The sequence below is a fragment of the Rutilus rutilus genome (assembly GCF_951802725.1).
Source record: "Rutilus rutilus genome assembly, chromosome: 9".
Classification (NCBI taxonomy): domain Eukaryota; kingdom Metazoa; phylum Chordata; class Actinopteri; order Cypriniformes; family Leuciscidae; genus Rutilus; species Rutilus rutilus.
This window is the reverse complement of record NC_140223.1, coordinates 3,518,122-3,542,412: the sequence shown is the minus strand read 5'-3', so window position 1 is coordinate 3,542,412 and position 24,291 is coordinate 3,518,122. Positions and strand designations below refer to the sequence as shown.

General features: G+C 38.4%; 1 protein-coding gene across 12 annotated transcripts in view; it reads right to left on the bottom strand.

Annotated features, from left to right (window-relative positions):
* Nucleotides 1-24,291, bottom strand: part of eif4g1b (eukaryotic translation initiation factor 4 gamma, 1b) — a 73,199-nt gene that overhangs the window by 17,886 nt on the left and 31,022 nt on the right. For 11 of the 12 annotated variants that reach the window (XM_084419698.1, XM_084419695.1, XM_084419700.1 and 8 more), the window contains 13 exons: nucleotides 22,230-22,322; nucleotides 19,205-20,405; nucleotides 17,653-17,735; nucleotides 16,488-16,683; nucleotides 15,451-15,584; nucleotides 14,499-14,618; nucleotides 13,563-13,952; nucleotides 7,838-7,984; nucleotides 5,033-5,269; nucleotides 4,840-4,944; nucleotides 1,739-2,065; nucleotides 618-729; nucleotides 430-538 (listed from right to left, as the gene is read on the bottom strand). In XM_084419698.1, the coding sequence (XP_084275824.1) occupies nucleotides 430-538; nucleotides 618-729; nucleotides 1,739-2,065; nucleotides 4,840-4,944; nucleotides 5,033-5,269; nucleotides 7,838-7,984; nucleotides 13,563-13,952; nucleotides 14,499-14,618; nucleotides 15,451-15,584; nucleotides 16,488-16,683; nucleotides 17,653-17,735; nucleotides 19,205-20,405; nucleotides 22,230-22,322 (3,254 nt within the window). Of the gene's footprint in view, nucleotides 1-429; nucleotides 539-617; nucleotides 730-1,738; nucleotides 2,066-4,839; nucleotides 4,945-5,032; nucleotides 5,270-7,837; nucleotides 7,985-13,562; nucleotides 13,953-14,498; nucleotides 14,619-15,450; nucleotides 15,585-16,487; nucleotides 16,684-17,652; nucleotides 17,736-19,204; nucleotides 20,406-22,229; nucleotides 22,323-22,715; nucleotides 22,956-24,291 lie in introns of those variants that run through there. The other variant, XM_084419692.1, reaches the window with a different exon arrangement.

Below are 24,291 nucleotides of genomic sequence, written 5' to 3'. Positions count from 1 at the left end.
ATTTCCTGTATTAGCATATTTCCTGTATTAGCATATTTCCGCCCTCAGCCATTTGAATACTGTCCACCAAGGCATCACTTTATGTGTCTTGTGTCAACACCCCCCCCACGATGAGCAGTTGCTCATTATCATTTAAAGAGACATGCGAAACGGGTGGCTGTGAACACGGCTGTTTTTGAGGAGGTAAAAAGGGAGTTGTTTCACACAACCATTGAGGAATTTTAACCAAAGTGTGTTTCAAACTTTACATGAAGACCCTAAAGAATCATACCAACTTGTGGAAAACGGGCATCCGATGACCCCTTTAAAATCTTATAAACAACACTATTTTGAGTGATGGGTTTCAAACCTCGCTTTTAGTGCACAGAGAGAAGAGATATCGTGTGTGCGCAACACCTCTTGTATTGCATGACATGATGATAATCTGACCTGTGAGGAACCCTCCTGTCAGAGTCCACGCTGGCGGATGAGGAAGAGGAGGACGGTTGCTGAAGTGCTGAAAAGCGATTCAAAGTGTTCGGACGACCAGAATCCTGGGCTGTAAACGAACAGATAAGAGTTACATTATGGCTGAAGATGAGTGTGTAATAAAGTCCTGTGCATTGAAACACACTGACCGCCTTCGCTGGGTTTGGCTCCAGTGCCTCCGCTGCTGCCTTTGCCCCAACTGCCCCACGTGCCTTTACCTCCAGGGGCCAGAAGCTGATTATTGAAGTCCAGAGCGCCCGGCTACAACACACACACACACACACACCATTAGTGTTCAATGCTCATACTGAGTGTTCGTGAGGGAACTGCAAGGGCTTTGTGATGTGATGAAAAGCTAATAATTAACTAAATCACTAAGATGTAAAGTTCTAATATTTAAAATGTAAAAAAATTATAATAATCTAAAAACATAAAAATACAACACTTAAGATACAAATATAAGATTTTTTTTTTTTTTTAAACCTGCATGTCATGTGACCATCAGAGAAACATGAACATGCAAATGTGTATTTAAATAAATATTTTAAGCAATACCTTTAAATAATTTATAATTTAGTAACCCACAGTTTTAGTTTAAACATTTACAATCTAGAAGTTGAAATAAATTATTTTATTACCTCACTCACCAATTACATATTTTGTATAACATATAAATTAAATAATGTAATTATATTAATCATATAATACAGGGTTATTATCGTTAACAAAAACTTAAACTATTAACACTTGAAAAACTTAAACTGGCAAAAAAAAAAAAAAAAAAAGTATATATATATATATATATATATATATATATATATATATATATATATATATATATATATATATATTATGTATTTATTTATGTATGTATGTATGTATGTATGTATGTATGTATGTATTTATTTATTTATTTATTTATTTATTTATTTATTTATATATATATATATATATATATATAATTTTTTTTAACATATTTATATATAAAAATGACCGAAGCACATAAGATTACTAATAATTATACTAAAATTAAAATGTAAACTGGGATGGGTTCATAATAATAATAATAATAATAATAATAATAAGTAATCAGAGTTTGATTGATTATGAATCAGACATTGGTTGGCTTCACAACACTACTACTACTACTACTACTACTACTACTACTACTACTACTACTACTACTACTACTACTACTACTACTACTACTACTACTACTACTACTACTACTACTACTACTACTACTACTACTACTACTACGTAATCAGACCTTGGTGATCTTGCTGAGTCGGGTGGGATCGATGGGTCTGTTCTTGGTGGAAATGGGCACCGTGTTCCAGCCGTCATCAGGTGCCTGGTTGCCACGGGAACCAGGTGTGTGTGACCCCCCGCGAGACCCCATGCCCCCTCCTCCACCTCCTCCTCCTCCTCCACCTCCACCTCCTCCTCCTCTTCCTTCCCCTCCTCTTCCCTCCTTCTTAGACATGAGCTGCTGCTGAACTTTAGCCTGCTCTCGGTGCTCCTCAAGCTCCGCCTCCTTGTGGATCTGCTCGATGGTCTTCGGGCCCAGATCTCCTCTGCGAGGAACCCAGTTATTCTGAGAAACAGAAATGCTTTAAAAGTCAACATGAAATCAAAATGGACAATTCTTTTTGTTTTTTATGGAATATCACATTTATTTTAAACGATTTCTCATGTTCCTGGTAATCTTGAATCAGAATAACCTCCTCTCATCTCATCTCTTCTCTGATGATGAGGGCGGGGCAATAACCTGTCACTCACATGAGATCCACCAATAGCAAACCACAACCATCCAATCAATTCCCCACAGACAAAATCAAGCCCCGCCCACATTTGCTCTTGTTTGAGAAGCGGTTTCACTCGGATGTATATGGCACAATAGAGAAGAAAAGACTAGCACGATTTCCCTTTCATGCTGACTTTAAACAAATGTTCCAGGTTATTTTCAGCGTAACATGCAGCAACATGATTTCAATGATCACTAATGGTAGTCGTCAATCAGTTTGTAAAAACAACAAAACAGAAGGCTTTTAAAAGTGATGCACTTAATGAAAGTCTGAGGGAAGGTCTTGCCATGAAGCATTGCTACTGAAGCACTTGAACTACATGAAATCTCCAGTATAAATGTGTGTATAAATCCACCTTTTTAAGGTTTGAGAGGAAAAAAAGGTGGTAATGGACAACAACAACACACTGAAAATAATCCGTTCACTTGTTTTTCCACTGTGTCACTCTTTCATTCCCTCCCTCTTTTCTGAACTTCAGTTGTGCTTCAGCTGAAATGAAACTTAAAACTGTCTTGGGCGTGTGTGTGTGTGTGTGTGTGTGTGTGTGTGTGTGTAACACACATGGAGCGAGTTTCCTAAGAACACACACTGAGAGAAAGAGCAACGACTGCCACGGCACAGAAATCTTTTTACTGTAATGCTCCTGGTTTTATTGCGCACAAGGTTTGATCCTGCAACAGGAAAAAGTGAATCGTTCACCACAGACTATTAATTAAGTAAATACTGGATTCTGATTGAAAGACAACTTTAAAAAGTCTAGCATGCGCTCTGGTTTGTTCAAGGAAGGGAAAATGGCAGAAGTGTGACAGTATGTCTCACTCACACACACACTCATCACTGTGTTCCAGTCCACTTTTAGACACACACTTGCGAACTTCCCAAAGCACTTCCCCTCGGGGGAATCCCTGCCGCCATTTTGAAGTGCGTTCCACTCAGTGAAGTGGACGAGGGAAGTTTATACGGACAGATCCTCGTTCCCTCGATTTTGACCGAGGGAGCGAGTCTACTTCATATGTATACACTTCAGGCAGCTCCATATACCACAATGCAACACGATTGTGACGTCAACGCATATTGCGTTTAATTTACCCCACAACAAACAACTCTATGATATATTAATTATTTAAAAAACATTTTTTAAACAACTCAAACACACCTATATACATATTGAATGCTGCAACAATTTCGTAAGGGAAAAAAATAAATAATAAAATCAACCCCATAGTGGATTGGAAGTGATCAAGGGCTTATTAGCATGCTCCAATTCAGCCTATTGCAAAGGTTCGCCAGTAGTGGGCACTCATGCAACGTAAGCAATGACGTACATCCCAGTGAACGAGACAGAGGGAAGTTAGCGAGTGAAGGGCATGACAATTTTGGACTGGAACGCAGCCTGATGACGTACTTCATTAATCAAATACGTAGTTGATGTTCGATGCATGCACAGAATAGGACGTTTTTAACACGTTTCTCGTATTTAAATGTAATTTCAACTGTAATGCAGAGTTCAAGATACAAATGGTTGTTTCATTAGACACTACTAGCTATAGAGTATTTACAATCTATTTAAGCAACGAGGGCATAGTGTTTTGAATAGCCTATAACCTGTGTGTTATTATGTGTTTAATTTGGTCCTTTATGAATACAAATAGACTGAAAATATCTATAACTAGTGTTTTTTATTTTTTCCACTCATCTGTCTTATGTAGTCTTCTGTGGTATTTGTTTAATATTTCTGTAATGTGGCATTTATTCGTTCATGAATGAGTCAAATATATTATTTTCTCTCTCACTCGCTGTGCTATGACCTACATGACAGATTGTAAGAGTTAAACTAAAATATGTGGGACATCTGTGTTTTGTACCATAAGAGATTTAATAAATGAAGATGACGAAGAAAAAGAAGAAAACCGATATTGTGTCTGTCTGGTATCCGATCTGTTAAAACATCCCAATGTCCAACAAATTAACAAACTGTTGGGGACAATGTCAGGTAATAATATTAATACAATGAAAACAATATATTTTATATTATATTTTTATGCAAATGAAATCCCTAGAGATAGATCAACGTTCTAACGAATAAAGACATTTTATATATATTCATTAGCGTTGAATGCTCTACAAATAATTATTATACGTTGATAACAAACGATAGCTTATTATTTAGCCTACTTTACTCTGCATGAAAAATAGCGCTATGCCGTTATCAAGAGAGCGCTCGATCTCTATAGGCAGACTTTTTCCCTTTTAAATATGTTGAAATTGAGTGTGTGTGTGTATTGAGTGTATACAGTGGCCTATATGTGTCATTGACTCTGTAAAAATAAAAAGTGAACAAACTGAAAAGAAAACAAAAACAAAAAAACAACTTTTTTTTAAGGTAATATATAATGTAATCTTTTTAAAACAGATTTCATAAAATTGGTATCGAAAAAGTATCGTTCAGGAATCGGTATCGAAATTATTATTTTTTTAACTATACCCAGCCCTACTCACACACACTCATACAGCTGCACACACACTCATGCACTCACAAACACACACACACACACACTCTTACCCGTCGTAAATCAATAACGTCCTGCAGCATGAAGCGGATTCTGGAAGAGGTTTTCCGCTCCTTAATAATCTTCTCCATTTGGTGGAAATATTGATCCATCCGGGGCTGAAAACACAGAGACACACAGCTCAATATCAACACACACACACACACGTCTTTCGTCCGCTCCTAGATGTCACGCGTGTACGCTCACCTTCGCCTTCTCGAAGTCCAGGTCCTTCCCGATGGTGGACAGCAGCCGGCACAGACACTCCAGGCTCTCCTCGTCGTGGTTCTTCAGCAGCTTCACGATGCAGTCGTGCATGATGGTCTCCGTCAACATCTTCAACTTGAATAACTCGCCAATGAACTTGATGTTGCCTAGTGATCGTCGACGGGCTTTGTCTTTGGCGTCCTCAAGCTCCTCCTTCAACCTTTGCTTCACCTCTTCCTGTAGAGACAGGAAGTGAAGTCATAAATACCATTATGTATAACGATGTGACATGGGCAACATATACACACTAGTGCTGTCAAACGATTAAAATATTTAATCGCGATTAATCGCATTAATGTCATAGTTAACTCGCGATTAATCGCACATTTTTATCTATTCTAAATGTCTCTTGATTTATTTTTGTCCCATTATTTTTTTCTCATTTTAATGCTCTTATCAACATGAAAAAAGCGGATTGGCTTGCTTTGTGCAGATTTTTTTATTATTGAAAACAACATTGGCAATACTGTGTTCAATTTCACACTAACATTCTCACTTGGAGCAAATAATCTCTCACACAATGTAACACTGTCCATCAATAAAAGGGTGAAAGAAATCCTGACGAGGTCCTGATATTGACGAGGGTTTGGAGAATTCGCATCAGCTGTGTGTGTGTGTGTGTGTGTGTGTGTGTGGCCATCATCAAGTGGTGTTTCAGACTGGACGTACTGCGATGATGATAGCTCAGTTCACAACGACAAAACACACAGATCACTTTGGTCTAGTCAATGGAACCATTTGGCAACTTTTTAAAAGTAAACTTTCCATTCAGAATCTTATTGGCATCCATTTCGGCGTCTCGCGCTCGTCATCCACTCAAAACGTAACGTTAACCTACTATTTGGCCGGCTCGCAAGCCCAAACAAGTGTGTGCGCGTGCCTGCTGTTTTGTTTCCGGTCTAGCTAGATCCGCTTGCGCTTTGGTCGACGAAGCAACAAAACGTCCTCGCGCGGCGCAAGCCATTGAAATGAATGGGTTTCATAGAGCAGCGCCGCGCATGCCGCGTCCTGTTGCAAAAGCATGTGAAAAAAACTACAAAGTTTGCTAGGCCAAAAAGACAGTTAATCTCGTTAAAATGGGTTTGCGTTAACGCCGTTAATAACGCGTTAACTGACAGCCCTAATACACACACACGCATACATTTAGTATGGCATACGGACATTATATTGTATTTTTGTATATTATTGTTGTTATTGTATATTATACAACTGTTCTTTTCTTTCTCAAATCTGATTGGCTAAGAGCCTTTTCCAGCCGTGCGATATTCACACAGTATCGTTTCACCGTTTGTATCACAATTACTGTTGTGTCACGAAATGTAGTTTTTTAGACCTCAAATATGCAGGTAATATAGTAAACATAGTGCCTATTTTACAGTCTGTTCAGAAGCTTTCGCAGGTTCGAGCTCCAGGACATTTATGTTTTATGTAGATAGTGGTTAAACATATCATTAATTTGGGGAATATCAAACTGGCAATCTTTGGTCTTATTAATCTATTACTTGTTCCAGAGCAAATCGATTTTGGTTAAGGAGAAAATTAAGTTTCATAACTTTATATTTAGGCCACATTTCACTTAAATCCTGTCCTAGAGCGCTGCTTGTACGTTTGACTGAATTGTTTGCTTGTGTTTATTTCCTATTGTCTTCTATAATGGCTTTTGTTGTTAGTTTAAATATTGTTGTTCAATAAATATTATTTTATATAAATATGAGGCATTATGCCTTATTTATTAACTCCCTTGTGCCGTCGTACTGTTGTATAAACGCAGTATCACACTCGTAGCCATGCGATATGTGACCCTGGACCACAAAAAGCTGAATAAATAAGCTTTCCATTGATGTGTGGTTTGTTATGATAGGACAATATTTGGTCGAGATACAACTATTGTAAATCTGGAATCTGAGGGTGCAGAAAAATCGAAACATTGAGAAAATCTCCTTTAAAGTTGTTCATTTATGTTGGCGATTGTGCTGCATTCACTCACACACATACATGTTTTATATATTTACAGTAGGAAATTTACTAAATCTCTTCATGGAACATGATCTTTACTTAATATCCTCATGATTTTTGGCATAAAAGAAAAATCGATAATTTTGACCCGTACGATGTATTGTCGTCTATTGCCACAGATATACCCGTGCGACTCGTGACTGGTGACGTGATCCAGGGTCACATATGGCTGTGTATCAGCACGCTGTTATTACCCACGGCCGAATCAGAGCTACGAGTGTGATATTGCCCATTTAATGTGGACCCGTGGAATACGTAATAAATACTTTTTTTAAAAGCCCTAACAGTAGATAGTCTAATCAAATAATAACAATGAAAGGTTCATTGCACAGAAACGTCCCATAGTATGAAGTGTGCATGCTATAAACTGAGGAAATAGTCTAGTCTAGTCCTCATGCTAGTATGCTACTTCAAACCCAGGTAATTTGAACAACTTGCAAACTGTCTTCCTGATATAAATCATGATGATTGCAAATCATGTTTCAAACGGTAGTCAAAAGTTACCGTACGTCATACTGTTTGACGTATTTTCAAAGTATGCATTCATCCCTGCAGTGTGGGAGAATACTGCACGAAAGCGTGATACGGCTTAGGGCGATTATGAACTTGCAAAAGCTGAGAATTAATTCAAATAAATGCAAATTGTGTTTTACAGCTGTGTTTTACTCTTTTACAACATGATTTATAACGTTAGAAAAATTTGCAATTCGTATTTTTTTTTGTTCCTACCCCTGTGGCAGCATCCAACTCTTTCTGCTTCTTCTCAAACGTTTCATCATCATCTTTATCCTTCTCGAACTCTTTCTGACAGCGGTTCAGCAGCAGTTTCCTGAAATTCACTGACACTCCAGGTTTGTCTGTGGTGGGAACTTTCAGCTGTGACGAGAGAGAGACAACACACACATTTACACAAGTAGAGTTGAAGAATGTGCTTTAGCGATCACTGCACTGGTCAGACACATGACACATCACTGCTAGGGACGCACCGATAGGAACATTTTGGCCGACACCGATAACCGATAATACTTTATACTTGAAAGCCGATAACCGATATATTGGCCGATAAATCTAAATCCAAATTTTTATTCAATTTTTGAGAGCCTGATTACAAAAACAAAAGTCTCACCATTAAAATCCATGTCCCAAACACACAATTATAATGTATAATGTAATGTACTATATGACAAACATGTTGGACTGAACCGTATTTTCCTTTTTTGAAGTGATTCCAATCATATTTCAAGCAATTCAAAACCATCATGTTGAACAGTGCGCATCTGAAGGAAATAATACATTATTTATCAGCTTTAATATATATATATTTTGTCTTATATCGAGCATCCCTAATTACGGTGATCATCACTTTGATCACCAATGCTACATATTTCTAAATGTCAATCATTTGTTTACACACAAGTATTCATTACTTCAATGAGCTCATTGTTTCTGCCTTTAATTATGAAATTGTTTCACTTAATACATGTTTTGCCAACTGTGATTTTGTACATTTCTGAAATACATAACTTAGACAGTTTCCTCTGATAACATCACTCTAAATTGTAATGTGGACTTTGAAACATTGGCTATTTTTACATGCACAACTTGTGTTTCAATCGGACTGAATTCATTTAGTGTATTTAAATGTAGTGTTTATGAACGCTAATCATGTTGTTGATGTGCGCGTTCATATGTCACAAGCTTCAAATCGGGATAGTTTTAGCTAGATAGATAGAGTTTCCCGCTGTTTGTGCATAATAACTATTCTCATAAATGGCTTCTTTATTCGTTTTAACAGTGTTAATGATCACATGTTAACAGCAGACTTAATATTTATCCATTTCTGGTCATAATTTGGAGACTGAACCGTTGTGCTTATATTCATCACGCAGTAAAAATGCCCAAAACCAGTCGTCTGTGGATGCGAGTCCTAAACAAGTAGGCTACTTGTTGGATATTGTCCTGCTCCACTTCACAGACGCTGAGGGAAAGGAGAATTATAGGATGACGGGACACTTATTTATATGACACTTTGTTCAACAGGAAGAAAAGCTCGTTCTACACATCATTACGCTGTGTCTACGTCATTGCAGATGTGCAGTCCTTTCAGTTTCGGGTTTTCAATCCGATCAAGTGTTTACATGTTCCCTCGATCGGTTTAGTAAAGGAATAAACCACTTCTTTCAATCCGATCGAAATTTCATTCGGATCGAGCTCAATCGAGTTGAGCCGTCAATCATTTGGTTGCATGTAAACGTAGCCAATGTGTATTGTGAAAAACACTATACAAATAAATGCACATTTAATTTAATTGGATCACACACTCACAATGGCACGTTTTCTGTAAAGCTGCTTTGAAACGATGTATTGTGAAAAACGCTATACAAATAAATGTGAATTGAATTGAATAAAAATGAATAGATTTTGATTAGTTTAGCCAGTTGTCATGAGACAGGTCTTGATAGATCCCTTGGATCATGCCGAGAACGTCAATATCAATTTTGCCATAATTGTGATTGAAATCCTAATTTTTCAAACTTCTCTTAGACCGTTGGTCCGATGAAAAACTCTATACAAATAAATGTGAATTGAATTTGCTCACATACTCATAACTGTACAACTTCACTGTATTTTCCTTTTATGAAGTGATTCCAATCATATTTCAAGCAATTCAAAACCATCATGTTGAACAGTGCGCATCTCAGCTAGCGGAAATAATACATTATTTATCAGCTTTAATATATCAGCCAAATTTTCTTATCAGGCCGACAACGATAATATTAAAAATTAAAATATTGGCCGATATCAGAGCCCGTCTATGGAGAGCCTGCCCACTCCCTATTAAGTCCTATTGTACCGAATTTTGGTTGTAGTTCCACCAGAGTTCCACTGGGGGCGATCGCCCATGAGTGCAGACTGAATGGGAGTCTATGGGGCTAGACGGCTAAATTTGTCTCTTTCACCCGATTGCCGTTGAGAAATCTCAGATTCGATAGTAGGTTTTGCAAGTTCAACATGGGTTATAGGTTGAAAGTTGAATGAACGAGTACTTATGTCCTTTCGATTTCTTACAGGTTGAGTTGTTGTTGCCCATAACACGCTAGCATTCTGCTAATGAACGCTGATTGGTCAGTGAAGGACTGATTACGACCAGAGATACCGCTTGATGGTCTTTAACCCCCTGAGGTCGGCGGTATCGCCGGCGATACCAGCTCGCTTTTTTTTTATCAGTGTAAAAGAAACTCATAAATACTCTGTTGACTTTGATTTTCCATAGGAGTTTCATACATCAATCAATTCTGTTAAATGTGTATTATTTTTGTGTATACTCACAATAAAAACAAAGTGTGGTGCTTTTTGCCAAATAAAGAAAAATAAACACGAAGCTAGGTTCTGCCTTCTCTCTGTCCGTGTAGTCCATTCTGAAACGCGTCCGAAAATGAATCATAACTCAGCGAATACTTCTCACACAGGCATGTGAGTTATGTCTTTATGAAGCTTGAAATCTCTTCTTTTAAATGAAGTAATTTATATAAAACACAAATGTTTTCAACTCATGTAATCCGTTTGAAAGCAAGGAGAGGTACCGTTTTTCCTTCTGCCTCATTATCTTTATAATCAGCTGCGGGCGCCCCGCCCCCAGCGCGATTCACATGTAAATAGTTTAGGTGATCTAGTATGCATCGCCCCCCGATCAATGCCATAAAAACACAGTTTCTATCAGACTTACTGATAGTTCATCGCGTTTTGAGTATGGCACGCTTCTCCGGTAATAAAGACGCCCTTCAGATGATTCTGGACAGCAAGGAAGAATGCTCGATACCTGGTTGTTTCCTCAGAGGAAGATTGTAACAGACGACGAACGGCAGCATATTGAAGAGCGAATTCCGCCGAGGACACAATTTCGGAGTAAGTTTTACTTTAAAGTCTTTTGTCTTTTATTTTTCGTGTTCGCATTTATGAGGAAAAAAACAATATTACGTGACAGTTCTCCATTATGGACGCGAGCGCTCTAAGCACTAAAAGACTTTCAAACATTCACAGAGACCTCAAAACAGAAAGTACAAATCCTTTCTTTAAAACGAATTTCGTTTTGTATCAATTATATCTTAATTTTAATAATTTTTTCATTAACAAATTTACTGGATTTAAAGTAAATATAGGCTAGCAATCACAACATAAGGTCTGAACTGGAGATCATCATGAACCCGTAGCCTACTCGCCTCACATGTCTAAATTTTTTTAAATATATTTACAGAAAGCTGGTTCTAAACAAAACCATCCAAAAAAAAAACAAAACTATGTAGCCTAATAAATGTGCATTTCTCCGGTGCGTTCACTAGCCTACTGCGAAGATCGCGAGTCAATCATCAACTTCATCTTTGCCAGAAGTTAAATTTAAATCGCGTGTGTGAATGAATTATGTTGTTTTAGCAAACTGTATTGCTATACTGAGATGAGTAAAAATCAACTGAAATATGTTTAAGTAAAATGTAGGCTATTTGTATAAGCAACGTATTAAACGGCAAATTAACAATATGCACTAATATTTCATGAAAACAACGTTACAGTCAGGCGAAATATGAAAGACAACATTTTGTTTAGATTTGGGTACAGTTTTTACTGTAGAATATACTGCCACATCAAATAAGCTTTTGTTTAGCAATTTCTATATATAAAATAGCCTACTATTTTTGTCAAAAATAAAGTCATCAACTAAGATGTTAGCTGTTCCAATGTTGGCTATATTCAAAGTAATGAATACATAGATAAAATGTAGGCCTATAATCTTTTTTTTTTACAAAGAAAGAGTACACTTGAAATATTGTTGAAATTGTAATTATTGTTGTTGTAACCTTTTTAACTTTGAAATATGTATGATAAAATGTATACTTTAGTTTTTACAAAGAAAGATTACACTTGAATTGTTGTTGTAATTGTAACCTTTTTAATAAAAAAATATATTTACAAGGTAGATGTAAACAAACGATTAAAAGGTAAATATAAGCCTTTTCTTTAAATAATTTTTATTGTGTTTTATTAGTGACAAATTTGGGGAGAGGATAAATATTCCAAAACTGAAAATACAGTATGAGAATTAACTGCACAATTACATGTTTTCCTTGGATATTATAGGCCAAATTGCAAGCACAATATGTGGAAAAATAAAAAAGAATTGAGATGCTTCCAACTGTTGCTCTTGCATTCTTGTGGCTCAGTGACTCACCTGAATGAATGGCTAATTAAGTATGCAGACCCCATTGTCTCCTAAGGTGTGAACCACTAAATATGCATGATCTGTGACGCCCACTCCGCATATTGGCTTTCCAAACAGAAAGTGCTTTGCAAAATTCAAATCAATGTATTGTGTTATGTGAATGATTAGGCAGGGTGATTTTCACATCATTTTGAAGAAAAAACACTAGGCAATGACATCTATTAGACAAAAGTCTTATTGGCACATATTTAGTATGTGTTTTATGGCCTTATTTCAGAAACTTTAGTTTTTAGTTTTTTCAATAACCACGCATAAACATTATTCTCTCAAAAATGCAGACATGTACATTCTTGTTGCTCACATATTATGGTAGCCCTGTTTGTGCTAAATAGTGTGTAATTTTTTTTTGCCATTACTATGTTTATAAGCAACTGAAAAAAGCACAAATGTCAGGTCATGTCAGAACATCTCAAGGACCCCAAAAACACCTCAGACCCCAGAGGGTTAAAAACAACAAAACAAAAACTCTTCTAGCACGTGTGTTTACCTGTGTCAGCTTGTGTTGTTGATGCCTCGAGAGAAAAGAAAGTGCAGAAAGCACCAGAGTGACTGAAGGATTGCCGTAAAGCAGTATCTCTGTTCGTACGATGTGTATGACGTCATTGACATTTTAAAATACTTTTTAAAGCAAATAAGTGACTCTAACAAAATCTAACACCCAGCAATGTGTAATTTCTTTGCATCTCCTTTCGAATACAACATTCAAATTACTAGACAAAAAATTATACCCTGAGAAAAGTGGATTTTGAGGAGTATAGCGCCATAGACCTCCATTCATTCTGCACTCGTCCTGTGAGCGCCCCCGCATGGACAGAGACGTGTTACTGCAGCCAGTCCAGAAACCGGAAGTAACCAGAGAGTGCCAATTCTCTTCCTATTAGACATTCTCTGCCGATATATCGTGCATTCCTAATGTATTTTTGCTCACAAAAAAAGTATTCTTGTCGCTTCATAACATTAAAACTGAACCACTGGAGTCACATGGACTATTTTAACATGCAGTAGTCAACATTTGAAGTGGATCAAAAAAGTTTTCAAGACAAGAACGGGTATTGTTCAAAATGTATGTATAACTTTGATGAAAGATTCTGATCCACTTCAAATGTTGACTACTGTATATCGACCGATATATAATTACTGCAATCATGAATTTGCTCACACACACACACACTCACTCACCCCCATAAGGCAACGGCACATGTTGGCGTAGGCGACAGAGAAGTTGGGCTCTGAGATGGCCTTCTCGAAGATGAGGTCGATGACTCCTTTCAGGCGCTCCTCCGTGTCGATGGTGAGTTCGGTCACTTGCTTCATGAGCGGCTGGAACATCTGCGGGGTGAGTTTGTTCAACACACTGCGCACACGCTTGAACAGCTCCTGCGTGTTCATGAAGTCGGGGTCGTCCTCGTCCACTCGAGTGGGTGTGGTGCGCTTCACCGACGGCTTCCAGGCCTTCTCTGCTTTGTTGAGCTGCACGTCCTCCGTCAGGGATACGCTAGCGATGATCTTACGCGGCTCTTTCCCGCGCTGACCCTGACCTGAACGCCGAGGGCCACTCAGACCCGACGGCTGGGGAGACAGACAGGAAAAATCATTATTTATTCATTTATTATTGTTTAAATGCCATGTCAGCAGCAGGCATTCTTCAGGGTGAGAACAGTCAATCATAAAAGTTATGCTTTTAATAAAAAGGTACATGAGACACTTAAGATTAAGATAGATGGATGGATAGATAGATATGACGGATAGATATGATAGATAGATAGATAGATAAACAATAGGCAGAAAGATAGATAGATATGAAAGGTAGGTAGATAGATAGATAGATAGATAGATAGATAGATAGATAGATAGATATGAAAGGTAGATGGATGGATGGATAGATAGATATGAAAGGTAGATAGATATGACAGGCAGATAGATGGATAGATAGATATGATAGGCAGTAGACAGATGGATGGATGGATGGATGGATAGATAGAACAATAGACAGACAGACAAAGATGGACTAAAGTGCGGTGTAGTAAAATATCTTTCAGAGAGAGAAAAAAACTAAAAACAAACAAAGCATAAATAAAAGCATGCATTTGATGTGACGTAGCCATGGTAACTGACCGGGCCACGCCCACCCGCTGACGGACGGCCCAGATTGGCAAACGAAGGAGTGAAGTCCGGACCACAGTTCATTCCTGGCAAACGACTCGGATCCAGCTGACGCAGGGGAGTCTTATTAGCCTGCAGAGAGAACACATCAGGTACTTTATCTCTCTGTGTGTGTGTGTGTGTGTGTAAGTGAGTGTGTGTGTGCGTGAGAGAGTGAGTGAGTGTGTGCGTGTGAGAGAGTGAGTAAGTGTGAGTGAGTGAGTCTGTGTGAGAGGGTGAGTGAGTGAGTGTGTGCGCGTGTGAGAGAGTGAGTAAGTGTGAGTGGGTGAGAGAGAGTGTGAGAGAGTGAGTAAGTGTGAGTGAGTCTGAGTCTGTGTGAGAGGGTGAGAGAGTGAGTGTGAGTGTGAGTGAGCGAGAGTGTGTGTGAGTGAGTGATTGAGTGAGTGAGTGAGTGTGTGCGCGTGTGAGTCTGTGTGAGAGGGTGAGAGTGAGTTTGAGTGTGAGTGAGCGAGAGTGTGTGTGAGTGATTGAGTGAGTGAGTGAGTGCGCGTGTGAGAGAGTAAGTGTGAGTCTGTGTGAGAGGGTGAGAGAGAGTGTGAGAGAGTGAGTAAGTGTGAGTGAGTGAGTCTGTGTGAGAGGGTGAGAGAGAGTGTGAGAGAGTGAGTAATTGTGAGTGAGTGTGAGTCTGTGTGAGAGGGTGAGAGAGTGTGAGAGTGAGTAAGTGTGAGTCTGTGTGAGAGGGTGAGTGTGTGTGAGAGTGAGCGAGAGTGTGTGTGTGTGTGTGTGTGTGTGTGTGTGTGTGTGAGTGAGTGAGAGTGTGTGTGAGTGAGTGAGTGAGTGAGTGTGTGTGAGAGAGTGTGAGTGTGTGTGTGTGTGTGTGTGTGTGTGTGTGTGTGTGTGTGTGTGTGTGTGAGAGAGTGAGTGTGGATGTGAGAGTGAGCGTGTGTGTGTTGGCTTTAGTCACCTTATCCAGCACTACATCAGAGATCTGTGGTAAGCCCTCAGGTTTGCTCATGCTGGCACTGATGAACTGGAAGCCGAGCAGAAACTCTCGGTCGTATTTCTTCTTCTCCTCTAAGTTCAGGGGTTTCCATTGTTCTGTGGGACACAACCAGGACAATTTACACAGCACTCCAGTGATCTGGGCTTCTCAACAGACAACGAGGATTTCTAGGTGACGCCTATAATGCAATTTAAAAAGTCTGTCATTCCTGGTGTGATAAAATTCCAGCAGATTTTGGAACTGACACACTTTTGTTAAAATTGCTAAATTTGCTAAAACTGCAAAAAAAAAAGAGAAAAGAAAAAGAAATCATCTATTGTAAACAATGTGTAAACACATATGTGTGTGTTTAAAAATGTGTTCATGGATATGACGATTTATAAAAGGTATTTTTTATCTTTTTTTTTTTTTACATATTAAGATCATAATTATCATGAAAAGAGGCTATTGGTCTATCAATCTGACTTGTTCTAACTCTCTGATTAGTTGATTGCAAGTTTGAGTCTTGGCTTTGTTTGCATATAAATGAAATTAATATATGCGATGCATGTTTTAGAGTGAAGTCCGCCACTGTGTTCTTTTACACGATTTAACATTTAAAACAATTAAAACAGCAGAAAATATCAGTATTGTAATTTTTCAGTTCACAGTAAAATAAAATTGTTTTATTAATATATTATTTTTCTTAAATACAACAAACAAGCACAGCAGAAAAAAAAAAATTTGTTCCCAAATCTTTGTTAAAATAAAGATAATTTCCTTCTGCTTCGTATTTTGATTCTTCCCTCCAAATGATCTGCTGGTTTTGTCTGTGCTCATAAAGCATTTGTGTCTTTCCCTTGCCGGATTCGGGAAGTTGCATCAGCAAAGCCACATAATAATTAATCGGCTTGATCAATATATAACTATTTGTCACAAATTTTCAAGCCTTAATTTGCAATAATTTGAAGTACACCACCTTTAAAATGATCTGATGCATATTATTTATCCCACGTTACCTGCTTTATACTGGTATTTCTGTTCGGTGGGTGAGGTCGGTGTTGGACTCCGCGGTTTGATGTTTTCAGCATCAAGTTTGTCTTCTTTCTCCTCCCACGTCTCGTCCAGGTCTTCAGGAGGGGGCGGAGCCACTGGAGGCGTGTTCTCTAGCTCCGCCTCCACTGCAGGTGCGACCTCTGGCTCAGGTGGAGTGGGCTTTACAATCAGACGACAGGTAACGTTTAACTCAAAAAGGCCTCTGCATATCGACCAATTAGATAAGCTCAAAATAATAATAATAAACAATGGTCCCACTGTATATTAAGTGGCTTTAACCACTATGTACTAACATTTACATTAGTAATTTGATGCAATGGTCTTGTGTACGACAGAACGAATTGTGTACATACATGTCTTTATATTGTACGCTAGCACTTTATTTTACAGTGTCCATATGTTACATGTACTTACCGTAGTAATAACAGTAAATTATGCATAATTACATGCAACGAACCCTCAACAAAACCCTAACCCTACCCTAACCCTATAGTAAGTACATGTAGTTCACTAATATTACTCAGTACTTAAATATATAATTACACTGTAACAATGACACCTTAAAATAAAGTGTAACCCATTGTACTTATATTTTGAAAATACCTGCATGTAATTACAGCTGTAACTAATTTATGTAATTACATGTATAATTACATTGTTAACCCTCCCATACCACCACACCCGTCCCAAACCTGTCCCGTATCACACCTCAATAGCAGCACAAGTGTTTTACTATACAACATGAACACAATAATTACATTGTACTTATTTTTCGATGTAAGTACATAGCACTTAAAGCCACATAATATAACGATTATTATCACTACCCCAATCACTTTATCACTCAGAATTCATCACGTGCTAGAAAACAAATCCATGACATTTTACTGACAGGTTGAATTTTCCACTGCGAGTGAAATCTGTATTTTCAAAACGGGTTTCATTTGCATTAAAGCCTGTAAATGGTTAAAAAAAAAGTTGAGTCTGGGATTCACATCACTCATGATGTGATAAAAGCATCTGCCAAACGCACATAATGAACAGGCCTTGGACTGAGCTTTTGTTATTGAATGAACAACACACAGTCGTTGTTTCTGGGCATAAAACAGTTGGCGCTCTTCTACACACCTCTTTGAAGGCATCAAGAAGATCTCCCGCCTCCTTCTTGTTCAGGTCTTTCATTTTTCTCTTCTTCTTTGGCACAGAAACCACTGCAAATACATAAACACACACTGAGTATGAAGACATGCTCTATTGACTAAACCGTGTGGCTGCATCAAATTCCAGCAGAGGAGAGTGGAAAGAGCTTTAGACCAGAAACATACTCTATGCAAGTACACAAACGCTAATGGTCAATGTACGCCGCCTCATTTAGCATATAGTACTGTACGTTCTTACTTTACTATTATAGGTATAGGAGCTGCATGATTCATCGTTAAAAGATCATGATCTCGATTCAAACTTTGAATCATCATTGATGGTCCCTTTAACACATTCTGTTGACTATGAGTAACATTTTACCAACATTTCTACTAACTTTCATGAGAGTGTTGGTAGAGTATTAGTAGACTGGTAGGGTTACGGTTAGGATAAGTTGACATGTACTTGCAAAGTAACTTATAGTCAACAAAACGTCTGTTGGAGGACTATCAGTATTAAGAGTTAGCAGATATTAAGCAGACAGTCTACTAATACTCTAATGACAGTTAGTTGACACTGGTGCAACGTTACTTATAGTCAACCAAATATTCAAAAGGGACCATCAAAATTAAGTGCGACCACAATGATTCCTACAGTAATGAGACAATTGAAGACTTTATGAGTGAGTCACTGAATCATTCAATCAAGAGATTCGTTCAAAAATGCTGATTCATCCAGTAATGAAACAAGTGAAGACTTTATGAGTGAGTCATTGAATCATTCAATGAAGAGATTCGTTCAAAAACGATGATTCATCCAGTAATGAAACAAGTGAAGACTTTATGAGTGAGTCATTGAATCATTCAATGAAGAGATTCGTTCAAAAACGATGATTCATCCAGTAATGAAACAAGTGAAGACTTTGAGTGAGTCATTGAATCATTCAATCAAGAGATTCGTTCAAAAACGATGATTCATCCAGAAATGAAACAAGTGAAGACTTTATGAGTGAGTCATTGAATCATTCACTTAACGTGTGTTCTTGTGTTACTATTGAAGGTATAGAGCGGCACGATTAATCGTTAAAAGATTGTGATCTCGATTCAAACTTTAAATCATTGATTCAAGAGATTCTGTCAAAAAAGCTGATTCATCCAGAAATGAAACAAGTGAAATCTTTATTTTAGTGAGTCACTGAATCATTTATTCAAACCATAATCATGAAAGAATTGTGCAGGTCTAGAAGGTATCAAACCTCCGAACTCAAGGAGGCGCTAGAGTTTCCTTCGAATGTCATTAAACCAGGTGTGTTATTCTTCAGATAGTTGTATATAAACATGTTGACATTAACTTGCTCAGCTATATTCTCTACATGCCCAGCATGACTGATGGCAGATGTTTATGCTAATGCCTACTATATCTCACCTAATGTCAACACTTGCACTATATGTAGTATTGTTGTAAACTAAACTAAAACCATTGAAAACTGAAATAAATACTCAAATAACATTGTCACTGTGTTACGAACTGCCTTACGCACCTTGTGAAGTACTCTCCGAGGGCGTGGTCTGTGTAGTGGGCGTGTCCTCTCGCTCTTCTGTCGGAGGGGGCGTGGCTTTAGAAACGCTCGCAACAACCTCTGAAGGGGCGGTGGCTTCCCTCAAAAGTGGTTGGGGGGTTTCCTTGGCAACAAGTGAAGGTGTTTCCTTGACGACAAGTGGAGTTTCCAGGACTTGTTTAGTAGGTGTCTCCTTGACATCAGGCATTTCCTTGACAACAGTCTCCTGCGTAAGGGCTTCCGAATCAACCGCTTTGGGCGCTTCCTTGGCAACCACAGGGGCAGTTGCCTTGACAAGAGCAGGGGTTCCCTTGACAACAAGAGCAGGGGTCTCCTTTACAACAGGAGCGGTGGTCTCCTTGACGACAGGGGCGGCGGTCTCCTTGACAGGAACAGGGATCTCCTTGACAACTGGAGGAATATGCTCCTTGACAACTGGAGGAATATGCTCCTTGACAACCGGAGGAATAGACTCCTTGACAACCGGAGGAATAGGCTCCTTGACAACCGGAGGAATAGGCTCCTTGACAACCGGAGGAATAGGCTCCTTGACAACCGGAGGAATAGGCTCCTTGACAACCGGAGGAATAGGCTCCTTGACAACCGGAGGAATAGGCTCCTTGACAAATGGAGGAATAGGCTCCTTGAAAAATGGAGGAGTAGGCTCCTTAACAACAGAAGCTGGCACCTTAACAACAGGAGCTGGCACTTCCTTAACAACCGCAACAGGGGTCTCCTTGACAACCTGAAGAGGAACAGTCCTATCAGGAATTTCCATGGTAATCGGTGGTGCTTCTTTAGTGATGTCTGGCTCAGCAATAGGGCTGATGTCTCTTGCCGGGACTCCGTTGAACAGCTGGAGCTCCTCCGGTTGCATTATCGGAGATTCAAGCACAGGCTCCGCCTGGGGGGCGGGGACCGGCATCGGTACAGTCACAGGCCCCTCCTCTCTGCTCTTAGGAGGTGTGGCTTCTGCACTATTAAAAGGGGGCGAATCCACCACAGTAGGCGTCACATGGGCGTCGTCTGCAGGCGCTAGGGGCGGAGCATCTACCGTGTCGCTTATAGGACTGGTAGGGGGCGGAGTCTGCGGGGTGTCGGGTAACGGGCTTTCACCTGGAGGGATGGGAAACTCCGCCCTGGTTGTCATGACGACCGGAGACGTGGCGTTGTCACCGTTGGGCTTTAAGAAATAGTTTATGCAAATATGAAAATTCATTATATATTATTTGAACGAAATATCATAAATCATCAGATTATTAGTCACAGCTTCGAATATATTTATTATTAAATATTAAATATGATTCTGAATAATTAAATGGCGTTGAGCTTTACGACAGCTATTCAGTTTGAGGATACCATTAAATAAAACGAAATAGAAAAAACAATTCTTTCTCTTATAAAATAGCATTGTATCTCTGGTGCTGTTTTTTTTGTTTTGTTTTTTACTAATTTTACACTTCACCAGAATGGTGCGAAATTTGGTAAAGGTTTTGGAACTTGCTGTATGAACATAAAAAAAATAAAACAATAAAAAAATCATTTACATGATTTGAAAAGGTTAAATGGTCCTGAAAAAAAAAAATTCACACTTGTTTTGTTCCTGGTCAAAAATGAGCGCATATGAAACGAATGGGAAGCAAATACTTTCACCTAGTGGAAGAGTTTGGGACTGCGCCCAATGAAAATCTCACTAGAAGCTAATTTTTTTGAGCTTGTTTAGATTTATGGCTTCGATTTTATTAGTTTTAGAGCAAAACATGTTTTGGAAAATATATACAGTACTGTGCAAAAGTCTTAGGCATGTTAATACCTTCCTGCAAAGCTACAGTACTGTGAAAAGTACTGGCACTTGTGTTAAAATGCTGTAAAGTGAGAATGCTTTCAAAAATAAAATCACAAATTGAATTTATTTATGATTTAACTTCTATTAACTAATTCAAATCAATATATGGTGTAACGACCCTTTGCGTTTAAAACGGCTTTTGTCCAGGTACACTTGCGCATAGTTTTTCAGGTAGCTTTGCAGGAAGGTTTCTTCAAGCGTCTCAGAGACGTTCCCGCAGTTCTTCTGGATTTAGTCTGTCTCAGTTTCTTCATGTAATCACAGACGGACTCGATGATGGTGAGATCAGATCATACCGGCTGTTGTCAGACTCCTTGTGCATACACAAATCTCACTGGATTATTACAATTAATGGCAAAAAGAATGTTTGGAAATGTAAACTGATATTTCCTACTGACACACTACAGCAAAAGATATAAATAACTGACTTAAAACCTTTTTTTTGGGGGGGGGGGGGTTCCTAAGACTTTTCCACACTACTGTATTTCATATAAAAAAAATTTTTTAAAGTATTTTAATGCATTTTATATAAATATAAACATTTATAACTTTTTTTTTTTTTACTTCAGCAATAATCTGCCAAGTGTTGTCTTTTAAAAGAGACCAAACTTGAGTCGAGACTTACGATAGTTTATACTCAAAAAGTCGTTAACAGGTTTTTGGATCATAACTATTCCATAAATATAATTTAGTACCATAAAATACCCTAAAAATACAAAAATATTAAAGAAAAAACTTTTTCGAATAAAAATATAGTACATTAATTTAATTGAAATAATAATAAAAAAAACTGTCATTTTTGACCGGCACGTGAGGAAAACCAAAGGGTTCATTCCAGTCATTTTCTGAGCGGCACGCGAGCAGCACCAGAGGGTTAACTCCAAATACAGATCACTCCAAAATAAATGTTTAATGTTGTAGATTATCGGACATGCTTTCAATTCATAAAATAATGAGCTGTTCTTTCACAAAATCAGCGCATTGATAATGATAATGTAAATCATCATGACACAAAACATGTCATGATGACAATATCTCAACATATAATTTAATGTAATTAAATGAAATTAGCATTAGTATTGATGGCAAATGTGTCAAAGCAATTTGGTGCTGTAAGTCACAGGGTGTGTAAAGTCTCATGCGTTCAGGTGTGTGTGTTACCTGTGGAGGCGTCGGTGTCAAGCCACTGCGACCACCTGACATGATCTCTTCTGTGATGTCACGACCTCCCTGGTTAGGGTCTCTGATCCTGATCTAGAGAGAAGCATTAAAAACACGTAACAAAGTATGAGAACATGACAACTTAACATAGAAAACGGTTCGAACAACAGGAAAACATCAACAACAGCGAGTGATTTAATCCAAGAAGCATTTATCAGTGCAGCAAGAGACAAAATATGCAACGAATGTCTCTGGCAAACACACACACACACACTGGAGCACCTTATAAAGAAGAGAATGCACAAGAGCCTGGAAAACTTTCACACGGCCTCTTAAAACTCGTACAAACTCGAAGCAGTCTGTTTGTCCAACTTATCTATCGCAATGAATTATATATATATCGGCTTACCAGTTCAACGAGACAAACACCCCCACACACACACACTCACACATGCACACACACGCATGAGACAGCACATTCCCTACCTTCCTCCCCTCGGACGGAGGGGTTGAGCTCTTCTAGGCCCGGCTCATCCTGGGGCTGAAGTTTAAACTCAGCCTGACTCGCACACACTAAACTGGGCAGCACATTCACACACGGCCTGGGCCGACGTGGGCCTCAAACTCTCTCTCACGTACAGGAGAGCAGGGAAGGAAAAACAGAGTGAGAGAGAGAGTTCGGCCTTGTGAAAAGAGTGCACAGGAATGTGGAACGCCCACCACACTGAACACACACACACACACACAGAGAGAGAGAGAGAGACGGGGGTGGAGACTGAGAGCCACGTGGAGCCCTAGAACTGAACCCACTGACTTTGGTGCTTTAAATTTATCAAAATAATCTCACACGTTAAATGTCGCAAAAGATTTCTACTTCAAATCAATGCTGTTCTTTTGAACTTTCTATTCATCAAAGAATCCTGAAATAAAATGTACGCACAAGCAGCTCAACTGTGTTCAACACTGATAATAATCATAAATGTTTCTTGAGCATCAAATCATCATATTAGACTGATTTCTGAAGGATCATGTGACACTGAAGACTGGAGTAATGATGCTGAAAATTCAGCTATGATCACAGTTTACTAAATAAATTACACTTTACTGTATATTCACACAGAAAACAGTTATTTTAAAGTGAAATAATATTTCACTGTTTATACTGTATTGTTGATTAAATAAATGCTGCCCTGGTGAGCAGAAGAGACTCTTTCAGAAACATTTTAAAAATCTTACGGGCCATTCAGAACTTACAAATATGAGAAATAAACCAGCTAATCGACATCAAAATACGTTTATTATTAAATCTGATTCATAATCATTGAATGCCGTTCATCAGTTTGTTTGAGGACTCCAAAAAATACAATAAAATAGAAATAAAAACAAAATGATCAGAGAGCATTTACTCCAAATCAAGCTCAATCCAAAATAAATGTTTAATGGCAAATAAGGTGTAGATTAGCAGAAAGACTGTCAATTCATAAAGCGACCAGCCGTTTTCTCACAATTTCCTATATATATATATATATATATATATATATATATATATATATATATATATAATTCATGTAAAATTCCCATGTCCTTTGTGTCAGTATTGATGGAAAATTCTCAATGAAAGCAATATGCTGTTGTATTTAATACATTATATAATACATTAATTCATATATTACATAATACAACAGCTCGTTGCAGCTCTCTCTCTCTCTCTCCCTCTCTCTTCTCCGCCTCTCCTCCTTCCACAACTTTCGCTCAGTTTCTATTCCTCTGAAATAAAACCTCACTGACGGACTGAATGCGAGACACGATAAGTCAAAGTCCAGTGCAGTTTCCCAGCTGTGAGCTCCCAGAGACCCTGATAACAGCAGCAAACACGCGCTTAACACATCCCACACTGAAGCGCTGATGCTTCACCAGTGTCCCTTAGTGGAAATGACCTTTGACCGGCGGTGGAAATACAGCAGTGCATCAACAGAACAACAGGACCAATGCATTTCAGGCTAAATGCACAATAGGGCTGTCAAAATGGCTGAGAAGCTAAATTCAAATATCTTTCTTACAT